The following is a 14310-nucleotide window of genomic DNA, read 5'->3' as shown; positions in this document are numbered from 1 at the left end:
TTGCGCCGTCGGATTACCATCTGTTCCGGTCACTCCAAAACAATCTCGACGGACAGCGCTTTAATTCAGTGGACGATATTCAAACGTACTTGGAGGACTTTTTCGCGCAGAAGTCGCGCGACTTCTACAAACGCGGCATTATGTCTCTTCCAGAACGTTGGCAGAAGGTGGTCGATCAAGATGGACAATACATTCTAGATTGAATAAATGTGTAAGTACAATAGATTTATGTTTTAATTTAGAGCAAAAAAACCGCAGAACTTAATGAACAACCTAATATTACGCAAGTACATATACATACATATCGTTTACGTTATCCTTCATGTTTCCAATTATTTCTTTTTTTTGTGCGCAGTGTGGAAAATGTAATGCGATAATGTCGCTGACCGGGGCATATAAATGTTTCCGGCAAATGGAGATTTATTGTACTTGTATCAGAGCTTTGTAAATCAAATCAATGTGTATGATTCGAATCATGTGCTCGAAATCCTATCTGAGGCATCGCGTAATAGCATTTCAAGTCTCTGGAGACAGTCACAGAAAATACGATAAACTGCCAACGTGTCTTGGATGGTCACTCACGAAACTTGAAATTTTTATTACATTCTCCATTATAATTTCTGAGCGCTATAAAACATTGTATTTTTTTATACGCGCAGATCGATAAAAATTCTCAATCGGAGGGACGACCCTCGCAATCTCTTTCACCGTGATATGTTTCTAGAAATAATATTTCATTTTTTATACGAGGTGTTCTAGAATATCCGACTTTAATCTCGATAAAGTATTGACAAGCGATTTTCCCAAAAATAAAAATGTCCCTCTCTGTGTGGAAGGCTCGTCCAATTGCGCCTATAACTGATGAAATGATCGATACTTTGTATCTTTTTTTTTAACGTGTGAACGTGGCCGTCAAGATCAGGAACATCGGGACGTTGTTAAATCACGGTCGTTCTGACTAATTACGTTAATTGAATTCACGAAAGGTGAAATAATAAAGGATCGACGCCATTTCCGCGTGGCGCGCAACGGCAAAGAGCCGAAGGAGGGTCGTTAATTAAACTCGAGGAATTTTTTTCTTTGTTGGAGTGTTCACTCTTCCATCAGATATCGGGCCTCCTCTGATCGGTCGTTATCGTCGTGACATTTCGGCGCGGTCACATTATAGGAACGACTGTCGCGTCGTCGTCAACCATCAGTGAAATTCAGGCGACGTTCCTAATGCACTATCGATCCTAATAATGGACGGAACTCGGTCAGACGTTTCCTTCTCTCTCTTCCTCCTCTTGTTCCTTCTCTGCCTTTTCTCTCCTTAGATATAGTCGAGGTAATGAAACGGCGCAAATAGCGAGTAAACGCTATCGGAAGCGCCTGCCCTTTTTTTTACAAAAGTGTCTCTGAACCGCGTGACGTGTCTTGCTCAGTTTCCTTTCGCCTTCGTTAGTATCATATACATACGACACGGACCGACCACGACGCGATCGATAATGGGATTTTCTAAGATAAACTCTAAGTCCTTTCAGGCATGGCACCGATTTAATAACTTTCAACCCGATACACTGCCGCATCCCCGGTCTAATGATTCTTCTCCATAGCTTCTCGGCTTTACTTAACTCACGGCAGCACGAAATATCGCCGTGATCTCGTGAGAGCTTTTCAGTATTTTTTCTCGGACGCTCCGCGTCTTTTTTTCTTTTTTTCTTTCAAATTGTGCACGGTGCACTTTCGTTGCTGATACTTACATGGCGCTTTATTTCTACCGAGCTGCTGCCCACTGTTGTGCCATTATTCTCTTTAATGATCGCCCGCAGATATCCGTTTAACTGCGCGGGTGTTGCAATTTAGTGGTCAATTAAAAGTATGCGGCTCGAGAAACCCCGCTGATAATTCAGCCCGATGTTGGTAGTATCGACAAAAATGCACAGTACATTCGAGAAGCAATTAGCGCTTTAGCGCTGCCGTTGCTGTTAAAGGAGGGTGCATTTTCGATTCTTCTCGCATTACGTTCCGGGAACAAGCTGTATTTTGAACGCTACGAACGACCTGAACCAGGCAATATCGGAGATAATGTATTTTTCGGTTCGGCAATATAATACGTCCGATACGTATTAGTTGTAATCACGCTAATCAACATTACGGATTAAGCGCTTATATCCGAGCTCGCCCGTTTTACTGCGAACGCCGGAGCGAAAACGGCCCCAAATATGTACCCCAATATTATGAATGCAAATACGCGAGCGGAGTTTTCCACTCGCATTGCTCCGATAAATCTGTCATAATACTGCGGTACGCAATTACGCTGTTCGGAGTTTGGGAATAACCGCGTAGGACATTACACTTAATATACACTGCGCGCGATAATAATTATAAATTATATACGCTAACGCGGTTTACCGCGGTTACGTGCGCCGTATAATTTAATCGTAATTCGCAACTGGAATGACGAATAATTTAAAAGCGTATAAAGAATTCTATATAATTTCATGTAACAATGTCTCTGTTTTTCTTGGGGCTTAATCGCCCTGTCGCTGATTGTCATTCGCTGTTAACCACTTTTGGACGTGGCGCACACCTATTTATGCAACGATTAACATTTGTTAATTATTAACATGTATATTGATTATACATATCATGTGACAACGATAATATTGCAAACATTCATCCTGCATCTGTATCCGGCGAGCTTCATTAATCTATGAATAATCTATTCTAATCACATTATTCCGAGCTGTGTGCCAAGCTCGTATCGTCGATCGCACAATCGACAGCAAACACGTTCATCTAAAAATGCGCATAAGGAAATTAATACATCAGGCCATTCGACTGATCCTGCTCCGACACTTATGGCTTATTATGCTTCGATAATTTGCATGGTGAGATTTCAATCGTCACTCTTTAATCGGGCTATCCGCATCTCTCGATCACGATTTAATCGTTAATGCTCGTTTGTCAGTCAACGACTGTCGTTCTGACTGAATAGGCATATTCCGCAGAGTCGACGGGCGCTTATCGGCCACTTTCAATAGCAAAAGTGATTTGTATCGCGGTTTCAACGAATCGTTCAATGTAACAGCGAGGCAGGTGTCATTTCGAGTAATTTCACGTAATTAGCACTCCACATTTCATTTCAAATCCGTAGTCCAATCTCGCAACGTTCGTTCGATTTGTCATACGAATAAAACGCGTGTGTGCGTCTTTATATGGGGATACAACGATCTCGAGTCTACAATGTTGCGGTAATGAAAATCAAAGTAGACATTGCCATTGGCGAAGTTGAAGGATACGCGATACGGATAAAAGATTGGTGTTATGAATTCTAAATTCGTTGTACAACCTGTTGTTTGAAACGTCAAGCGAGACGAGTGCAATGCCGCGGGCAACGGCGATGTAGCCAAATAGTACGATGTAACGAGACTTTGAGTGATCGTAAGTTTGTAGAGTGGAGCTCGTAGGACATGACGAGAAATGGATGCAAGATACACGAACGAGAATAAACGGCGCAGTTGGAAAGTAACTTTTCATTTTGCTTCCGGCGCGCGCACGCAGCTCCCGGCTCCGCGGCTGGAATCATTGTGTAAATTATTTTAATAAATCCCGAGTCCCAGGTTGTTAAATTCCAGATTATACATCCCCGTAATGAAATTTCAAATCAAATACCGCTAAAGTATAATTTACGTCACGACTAAGTCGATTCATACCGTTCCGATATTATTAGAATCCCGACGTTATTTTCTGCAGTGTATAAATCTTTGCTCGAGTGTACTTGTATATACTTCTCGAAGGCGTGCTCCGCGAGAGAAGAGAGTTCTTTGGGAGATAAATCTTTACCTCGAATCCGCGAGGAATCATGGCGCGCGCAGCGCGTAGATAAAAATCTGCGGAAATTGCAAGGAGCAGCCGTTTGACGAAGCTGCAAACGCGATCGCGAATCCCCGGCACGCACGCGATAACAATTCAACGAGAGATCGATCTGACTCATGCGGCAAATGCATTTAGCGCTCTCCCGAGCGCGCACGAGAATTCGCGCGTGCATAAAGTCCTCCACGTGGATTACACGACGCCGTTCCCGTATTACCGTCGACGGCGTGCTTATGGTATCGACCCACACGTGTCATCTAGGTTTCGAGGGGAGGGTGAGGGTAGACGGGGACAAATTGAATTACCAATGGATTCGGCGTAACGTCGTTAAAAGCTCGTCTTTCGTGCGAAACGCACTGCTCCGCGCTGCATTCGCAAATGCTGCTGCATCCGGTCCCGGTGGTCGGATCAATCCTATCAGATTCTCTCGCGTGACATCCGACGTGGGAAAATTACAACGAAGCTGCACAGTTGCGACGTAACGCTATAATTTCCGGCGTATTTGCATCATCGTCGCGGGACCTCTCGATCATAGAGCGTCTTCTTTGTTGCGCGAGCAAAGTTCGCGTATCGCACAACGTGTCAGCGCTCCTGAACGAAGTCGACGAGCAGGAACGACACTGCGTCGCGAGGTATTCGATATACCGAGCGGGCGAAATACATCGTTACTTTATTAAGCTTAAGCGTCGCTAATTCCACCTCTGCGCCGGAATTAATCGGCTTTTCGTACTCGTGAAATATAATTGTTCGCGCGGCCGAGAACGCGTTCGGATTACGACATCCCACGTGTCTTTCCGCGCTTCCTCGTCCGACTGAATTTCCTCGGAGTAAATTTCGGCGACGTCATGACACGAGGCACGTATCGCGTAATCCGTGGATTACTTAATCCGGGATTAGGGTTACAGAGACGCGTGGCCGACATTAATTAATGTCTCGGCCCTAAGGCGAGCCGTTGCCGGTGCAATATACCTACGTTTGCGTATCCTCCACATCCTCGGAATGCATCGATCGCGCGCTGTAAGGATCGCCACAGCGTATGCCTTCAATCGCGTGACTCCGAAAATCAATTATGTCATTCATTATCCAGTTATCGAGACGCGCGCGTACGCGGGAGATAGATGGCCGTCACATTACGAGGTTTCGAGATCGCTCTATCAGCGATGATCCGTTACGACCGCATGCCGATCCGTAACTTGAGATGATGTCATTTTAAGCCGACATAGAATTCTGAAGGACTGGAAGGTGTTCTTCGACCAATGACGCTTATTTCAAATTGAGCGTCGATTAATTCTTAGCAATGATTAATTAACTGTGTTCGCACTTTTGTGTTGCACTCGGTGGAACGTTAAGAAACGGTAATCTACTCTCGCGACGACTTCAGATCGCGCGATCGAGCCAGTATTTTCGCAGAGCGATCGGTCCAATTCGTTTGCCCCTATTCCACGTTTAATTAATCTCGGAACGCTGAAGTGCCTTTTCTCCAAAAGGTCAACCGTCCAATCTAATTAATCAGGCGGTTGAAGAGATGCCAAGAGAACGCCAAGAATGCAAGGAAAGAACGATCGGTGCCGCGCGATGTTTTGAACCGCCTGCAGTCGAGCACGTCTCGACGAGTGCTCTCGAGATTAAGAGAACGCCGTCATTGAAGAGAATCGTTCCTTTCCGCTCGCGTCGAAGACGTAACGTGGTATTGCGTAATACGCGGGATCACGACCGCGCGATCACTTGATTGATTTCCTCGATTGAAGCTCCGGAATACCGCGCGAGCAAAAGCGACACGTAGGGATACATGTTGAACAGTAATTTAGAGCGGTAACACGTGGTAAGCGCGCGCGCTATCGAGGACGCTGCAAATCAATTCTCTGACAAACAGATTAAAGCTCCTGTCCAACCTTCTTCCGACAAAATTGCCGCCGCGCGTCGGGCGGCCGGATTAACGGCCATTGCTCTTTCATAAGCCGATCGACTCTCGGCGGAAATGACCGCCGCGAATTGCCTCTGCATTACGTTTAATAGAGAGGAGAGCGCGAAAGGAATTACCTACAAAAAAGCTCACTTAAAGAAATCGAGTCGCTTCTCCATCTGCCCGCTCGAGGATGAGAGTAACTTCCTGCGTTAGCTTCACTTTTTCCTTTTTTCCCTCGCGCGTGAACGCGCAAGGCCGATTAGATATTAAACTCCGAACAAATTGCGATAGTTTCCACGTCGGAAAGATTAAATGGCAAAAAACGCTCGTCGCGAGCATCGGATACCGGTTTAATATTTACTTGGCAAATACCGAATGTGTTTGCCACGTGTACCTCGGCGTGTACATAAAAATCGGCGGGAATCTATCGGGACATCAAAAAGCTTTTTTCCCGTTTCGTGTGTGCATTTGCCGGGGTGTCGCACCTTTTACAGCGTCAAAGTTTAATGACGGAATCAACGACGAATCCGATTCGTTCCAGCACAGCGAAATTTTGATGGAAACACTTGAGATCAATGGAGGATCTATTTGATACATCAAGCAAATGGCGATAGGAAATTTCGTTATTCAGTTTACATAGAGCTAGAGTTTGAAATTTGGTGTCGCGAGCAAATATCAAACGCGTATATGACTTGCAACTAGATAAATCGAATGTATAACCCATAAAAGCGAAAAGTTTTTCCGTGAAAAATCGTTCGTGCTGTCACCGTGACTGTTGAATTGGCAGGTACGGATGTAAAGCGCTTCATGCAAATGAGTCGTAGTTTCCGAAGAGCTACCGGTTTTGATAGGCTAACTCGATCAATGTTGAGGTGATCAATTAATGCAAATATGCAAAAATATATCGCAAACTTGACTTACGTATTCCTGTGACGGAGAAAACTTTATATTTATGGAACTTGGCTCGTCTTATTAAATGCCAGAGTTAGCATTAACATGGAAGAAACATTGCAAGTCTCTCCTTGTTTCTCTTTCTCTCAACACTACTTAACGTTAACGTTTCATCAAAAGTAATCCCTATACTGATTTTTATATCTTTTTGCTAGTCCAGCAAGAGGGTTGGTCGTGTATAAAATTTTATTAAAATTTACCCGGGGCTTAGCTCGTCGTAATGGCGCAGTTAAGAGCTCCTTTTTCCTCTCGCGGCTCTGAAGTAATACGCTCGAACGTCGCTCGGACACGAGTGTGTGAATGGACGAACGAGATCGAGAGCAAAATCGTTAGGGGGAAACGAATTAATATGCCCGTTCACAGAGCATTATTCATCTCGAAGGTGAAGGTCTTTCGCACGCATCACATTCATATTCATAGTAGATTGATGGACTGTGCTTGGACATGAAGGCGAAGAAATATCATGTAACAGCGAATCAAAATATAATGTTTCAATATATAAATAAGCAGTGCATTTTAATGATGCATTTTGCAGTTTTACTAAACACGAGACGAGCGACATTGTTTTCAATTTATTATAAAAGTGAACGCGAACAAGTAAATTCCTTCGCGACATAAAATCATCACCAACCATCGTATTTTCCCTTTTCCTCGGATATATATAAAGCGTTGCGTATTCTCCTCGAGTTCCTCGTGCGTGCATTCAATAATATATTCATGCACCAGCCTCCTCTCACGAATTCCATCTGCCGCGCCTCTATCCGATAAAAATTGCAGCCCCGTATGGCGGTTCGTGTCACGTTCAGGCTGCCGACTACCGGTTGAAGGGAATATTTTTTTATTCTTCGAATACCCTCGCGCTTGCCGAGCGGTGTCGATGGTTTAATCTATATCGTTGACAAAGATGCGCCGAAAACTCACGCGGTGCGGCCACCCTGTTGTGTTATATCACGAGGGAAAAAAAAGGAAATAATAACGCGCCATTGCACCGTTATGCAAATACTGCAATATTTCTAGCTGACGAAGACCGGTGTTTTTACTCGCGACGAGCGATATATTCATCCATGTGCCGATAAAATTGCAGATCGCCTGGCTATATAACCGCTTTATCTTGTGTCGTGAGCGCAGCAAAGAAGGCGAAGCTGCCTTTTCGTAAAAATCGATATTTTGCGTGGTGCGGCACCGATACATTAATATCCGATGAGGCGAACGGTCAACGATGGTATGCCCCGAGGGCAAAATGGACCTCCTGGACGAAATAACGCGCGCGAACGGAATTCACCGGGATGCGCCGAATACGTCGCGTGCCTGAAACTGAATCTTGCATTAGTGCATTTTTGCCTGAGAGCTTAAACGAGGCGAAAGAATGCCTTTGAGACGATGACAGTTGTCTGACGTCGAGAACGATGTGGAGGATGCGCATATTAGATTGCGCGTTTGCATCACTTTGAGAAATTTCACAAAACTTATCACAACAGCTGCGCGTTTATTAGTGTTGACGACAATATAAATAATTAATGTGATGTGATGATTGTATCGTAATTGATAAAATCTCATGGATTTACAGTGTTATCAGATCGCCAGAAAGAAGTCCGGTCATATTGAAACATTCCGTCCTCTCATGTGAGATAATCGTATATCCAATAATAATAATACAGTTGCATTGTCCGAGCTATTCACTGAATGGATTTCGCAATTGATGTTACATACTTGGCGCTATTAATATACTCTTAAAACGAGAGTGCGCTTTTAATTCATGCCCGCCCGTCGTGAATGGAAGAGCCGTTTCATCGGCTTCCGCGATTAAAATAGTATACTCCTCGCTGCGTCGCCGCGTTTTTGGTATCGTAAAAAAGAAGTATCGGCGTATTAATATCGCGCGTATATACTCATATATTAATATCCCATCATTCCGCGTGGAGGAGCGCAAACGCGCATATACCCACGCGAACTTTATAGCTCGATATAAAAATGAAACGCGCACATGGCTCTTACATATATATGTACATTTTCCTTTTTTTTAGCGTTCGCATAGGTAGAGTATCTTTTAGGAGATCTGTTTGGTCTCTCAGGTCTCAGGAGAGAATGAAATTTCTCGAGATTGTGTCTTTTATCCACCAGCGCAGCCGCAGCCGTCGCCGCAGTTTCTTCTACAGGGAACAGCGGGTAAAATTTGGTATTAATATTCAATTTATGGGCCATACTGATGGGATGATGGATGGGATATATACTACGGTCCCCGGAGAGATAGTTCTTCGCTGGAGTTTGGCCGCGACGGCGGCGACTCTAATTTCGTTAGATCTCAATTCGTCTTGAGCAAACTGCAGCATCGTTCCGAGAGACGCAATAGCAATCAGCTGAAGATAATTAAGAACGAGAACAGTCCGTGAGAATGTCTCTGTCTCTCTTTCTCTACCTCTCTTTTTCTTTCTTTCTCTCTCTTTCTCTCTCTGTCACGCTGCATTTCTGTACTCGCGTTCGCGCTGGATATTGTTTATCGATTTATCAATTTCTTCCTGAGCACAGTCTATATCCGCCCGCGTCGATAAAAGTTGTCAGTTGCAATGACAATTCGCGCCTGCCTACGCTATCGTCGGCCATGCGCTTGTCAATAACACGTCTATCGATACGATGACCTACGCTATTTTAAACTCGCCCGGCGCTGCAGCTTTATCGGGGCGCGCACGTAATCATTCTAGGTGTGCAATACGATGATATAAAATTAAAATTATAATTCAACCCTTTGCGTATCTCCGTCCGCGCGATTTACCCTCCCGAATGCAAAATAAATTGTTCGCGGGAAGATTACTTGTTTGCTCGGCAGACGTATTACTTGAGATATTGCTACGCGTCCCTTTGCAACACTGTGTAAATCCACTATTCGAGATATCGTTATACGTTCATTCATAAAGCTTCGCAATTCTGCTATCCATTTATAATGCACTGTGTATATCTTGCACTTTAGTAGGATCATAGTCTCCGTTTTCTCTCTTCTCTTCTCTCCTCTCTCTTTTTCTCTGTCTTCCATTTCCTCTTCCATTCTCGCGGGATATTATATTTTCCACTATCTTTACACGTACGATACGATATGTATGGCCAAGCGTTTTGTGCTGGCGCGTTGCAACATTGAAATACGTTCAGTAATTTACACGGCACAACGAACCTATGTAACAATGGCGAATGGAAGATCCTGCGCGCGCGAATCTGTCCGTTGACCGTGATGCTGCAAGCAGGCGGAAATGCGCGAAATGCGACGCGGTAGCCGGCAGTTAAGATGGCATTTGGATGTGCAAACGGTGTTGGTGCCGGGTCCAATGGGACTTATCGTCGCTTGGGAGAAGCTAGTCGGTATATGAGGTTCACTGAAAGTACATACCGAACAATGTCTGGGAAATATGCCATCGAGTATGGTACCGAGCACGTCCAACGTGGACCGGATATAGTCGCATTCATCATTCGAGCCACATTACCAATCCCGAACTTGGCTTTGTTTTTCTCTTGTAGTGAACAGCGCAGTTTCGTATCGTTTTTGCGCACCGATGAGAATAGAGCGGCACGTTTCCTCCAAAGAGCAAAGTTTGTGCTCAAGTCAGTGATGAGCATTAACCGCTGCTTTACGCGAAGGTTGATTCCTGCTATTATCTGTGCTAAGGATATCTTTTATAAACTTATGGTGTTTCTTCAGAGATCCGATGGATCTAGAAATCCGTATTTCCTATACGTTTTTATACGTCGAGTTGCACACTTCGTCAGCTCTTGCTATACGATAGTCATGTCTCTCAACGCGAAGATCTCTCAATGTGGCGAACGTGCAGATCGATAGCGAGAAGTTTCCAGTTTCTCGGGAGTTTTCTGCAGATTTTTTAAAGTTTCGTCACACGCGCGGCGACAGACTGATACTGCATTCGTGTGATGAAACCTTGTAGATTCGTGTAAGTTTTAGTCGTGTCAGAAGAGAGTTATCAGAGAATCTGATCGCACCCACACATGCACGTAACAATTGAAGCTTCATTCACCTTTGTCGCGGAACGCGATCGCGCAGTAATACCGTGAAAACCAGACCGCATCACATCACGCTAGCTTCCCTCGGTTCTCCCGGCTGTCTTAATCTTTCATCGTTCATAAAATAGCGTTAATCTCATCTTCTAAAGAAGAGACCCTCATCCTCTCTATCCCTCGTAATCGCCGCTTTATCCGTCGCGTTTCCTTCCGGGTGCGACTGAATAATTCACGGTAACCTCGGTGGAGTATCCGATCAGAAATCGCTCGTCACTATTGTTCGTCCGCGTAAATTGTTCATCAAAGTTTCTAGTTTAATGATTATCCGACAAAACAGGGCAAGAAGTAATTTATTAGTCATGAATTTTACATGAATGTTAGCCGTTCCGAGAATTAAATTCTCAAGCCGTTGCAACTATTTGCAAAAGCTATTTACAAAAAAAATGAAGATACAGCGAAACTCCGCTCTAGGACAATTTTGTTTCAACTACTCGTCGGACGTGCCTCGAAATAACCAACGAAGTAATAGCGATACGAGAATCTGTGCATTTAGAAAAAAAAGCGCGCTCGCATTAATGCCTCAGCAATATGAGTTAGCAGTGAGCGACGTGTGGCACATACTCTGCGCATGTACTGCCCAACGTAACGATAATTAATAGTGCCATGATATTACCATGATATTTCCATTTGTTTCGAAGCCCTTCGTGCAGCGACGAGATTGTCGCTGAGCACGGAAAAACGACTAATTGCTATTCCTTTCTTGAAATAAATCACTCGCGCGAATGCACGCGGCATTTGATAAATGCACCCGCGCGATAATGCCGTCCCGCTGCCCGAAGTACTTGAGATATTTTCCTTAATACACCTCGCCGTGCATTTTCTCTCGTTTCCTTTCTTTCGTGTTTCTATTAATTTGTAGACGGTATCTCAACTAATTGGCTTAACGACTTAATAGATTCGAAAAAAAAATCGCGAAATCGCGTCCCTGACGACCGCGACATGTGGTCGCGCTCGATGCGTCAAACGCGATAATTTATTTGCTCGCGCGGCTAATAAGATCCGCGCAAGACTACTGCGTCCCCTTGCGGATTGAAGAAAAAGAGATCATCAGGAACGATACCGCGTTCATGAATGCTGCTCGCGCAAATGCAATTGCGTTCTATATTATTTGCATAGGTATTGGAGTCGCGCAGTACACATACACTGTAATCACAATATTTGGGACATACGTGTATCTCGACTATTATGACGAGTTTGATAAGGGTTTGAATTACCCGTGTTGTATCGTATTTCACTCGTATCTTTTCCGGTGCATTCGTAGCGCGTGTATGCAACGCCCTAATTCTCCATCGGTTCGGAGGAGTCACTTATTCATCGTTAACCTGATGAGGTCTGACAGATCCCAATCACAATTTCAGCGCAAAAGAACGTAAAAGTAAACATACTGAACATGCTGAATTTATTAATTTTTTTATTTATATGAATTTATTATAATTATAAATAATTGCATATAATAGAATTATAATGCAATACTTTATAATGATAAATTAAAGTGAAAATCGAAATTTCAGGATATTCCTCGCGCAAGTAAATATATCGGCCTTTAGGTTGAAGTTGATAAGATTGTATACATTGAACTCTCGCATACTCGTTTAAAAAGTTTATTCGATATAGCGAGTATGCGCAACATTTTATTGACTCCGTGACTCGACGGAACTTACTCGCTAGAGTAATTTTTAAAAAAGCTCTAATCAATTATTTCCACGTTCTTTAATGAGCGTTCAAGCAGTCTCTGACCTCGGGCCCTGTAGTCGCATGCGGGTATAAATATTACAATGTGGCACGATTATACGCATCCTCGGTCAGACTCGAGTGAAATCTTTGTGACGAAAGGTATATGTCGCATCTTTACATCCGGGCTGCCTTTACGTTCAACTTTATCGTCACGAAAGGGAATAAAGTCGTCCGTAAGTATCGTCTCGGCCGGCGATTTCGCATTCGTATAAACTTCGACCCAGCGGCGAATCTATTTGAAGAGATAACGATCGAACGCGTTGACAAGGCGAAGTGTACCCTCAGGGAGGCTACACCTGCGGCCGGCGCGACTCGAGGAGACCGGAACTCACGAGAGGTCGATACGAACTAATTTCCTTTTCGCCGTTCACCTCGCGTCTTTACTTTTTCCTTTTTGCAGCGGTGTGTGAGTTTCCTATTAGAGAGGCGTAGAAAGCGTAGAAAGAGAGGAAGAGGAGAAAGAGAGAGAGCGAGAAAGAGAGATTGATAGGGTAAAGGACGATCCACCTACTGGCTTAAGCATGCGATTGTCCCGGCAGGCCGAGGAAGCCGGGATCCGCGCTCGCCACCCCTTCGCCCGTAGAAATCGATCGACGATCTCCGTACCAGCTCGTCCGCGGGAACGACGCCGAGGGTAGTAACAGTAGCGGCAGCCTCCGTTTGGGAAGTTGTTCGATTACGCATCACCGGATGGTTTCACAGCACTATCGAGTCCATCAACTTGCTCCTATTCTTCCTCCTGTTCCTCCTTTTCTCGTTCCCTTGACCGCTTGCTTGCTCTCTTATCCTCTCTTCAGCTTCTCGTGACGAATTAAAAACAACTTCCGCGTCTTGACGCAGCGACCGCGATCGAGATCGATTACCGATCGATCGCACACGCGCAAACGCGCGGACACGCGCGTGGCGAAGATCGATCGCGGATCGTCTCAGTACGCGCGATCCTCTTCCGTTTTTCGCGCCTTTTTGCACTTTCTGTTGCGATAGTCGTACTCGCGCACCCTTCTCTCCCCGGAAATCGGTACGATTTACTCGCGCGGCGTTCTCTCTCGGCGATCGGTTAATTTCCTGTCGGACAAAAGTCCCATGTCGCTCCCGCTTGTGCAACCGAAATTGCACGGGGACTTTCAGCTCTCGTTTGGCGCAATCGCGTCCTGTTGCTTCGAGTTTTCTGTCGACGGGGGTGGCGGGGGTTCTCGCTTGGTCGGGGGTGGAATGATGAACGCGTTCAGCCGGGAAACCGGTGGCAAGTGCGCGCGGGGAAGAGAAGGAGACGCGCGAGAGAGAAAGAAAGAATGGAAACGTAGGGCGCACTCGCGACTCCGCGGAGCGTCGCGACGCAACGCAACCAAACCAGCTGAACGTTCGTCGTGCGACTAGACTGGGTTCTTGCCGTTGACCCGGACCCGCCTTGCGCGGCGCAAGCGCCGCGCCGCCAAATTATACTGCCCTATCCGGAAAACCGGCTGACGTATGACGCAACGCTCATCGTAACGCCCTACGTAGAGATACCGCTCTCACGCACGTACGCGCCTACGCTTTTACGCGCGCAGAGTGCGTTTTCGATATTCGGGATGCGCGCCTTCCTCTCTCCCTCCCTTCGGATGCGGCCCGTCCGCGCGAATTCTCCGTCTGCCGAAAGTGGGCGCACGCGGATCGAGAAAGCGAATTCTCTATCGAAAGAACCTCTTGTTCTCGACAAAAAGTACTTCTGATGCTCCGAAGTGTCGCATGAAATATCTACCATCTAAATGCCCTTTGTAATGCATACACGAGAATGCACTTTTGCCACGCGTCATTGTGGA

At 45.3% G+C, this 14310-nt stretch overlaps 1 protein-coding gene across 4 annotated transcripts in view; it reads right to left on the bottom strand.

Annotated features, from left to right (window-relative positions):
• LOC105280294 (5-hydroxytryptamine receptor 1) overlaps positions 1-13879 on the bottom strand; it is a 91778-nt gene extending 77899 nt beyond the window's left edge. For 3 of the 4 annotated variants that reach the window (XM_026974489.1, XM_026974490.1, XM_020031988.2), the window contains exon 1: positions 13020-13147. Coding sequence is in view for 1 of the 4 variants with exons in the window: in XM_026974495.1 (XP_026830296.1) it covers positions 13020-13192 (173 nt within the window). In the remaining 3 variants the exon portion in view is untranslated. Of the gene's footprint in view, positions 1-13019 lie in introns of all 4 variants that reach the window. The other variant, XM_026974495.1, reaches the window with a different exon arrangement.
• Positions 13880-14310: the final 431 nt, after the last annotated feature.

This window comes from Ooceraea biroi, chromosome 1 (assembly GCF_003672135.1).
Source record: "Ooceraea biroi isolate clonal line C1 chromosome 1, Obir_v5.4, whole genome shotgun sequence".
Taxonomy (NCBI): Eukaryota; Metazoa; Arthropoda; class Insecta; order Hymenoptera; family Formicidae; genus Ooceraea; species Ooceraea biroi.
This window is presented reverse-complemented; position numbering and strand designations above follow the sequence as displayed.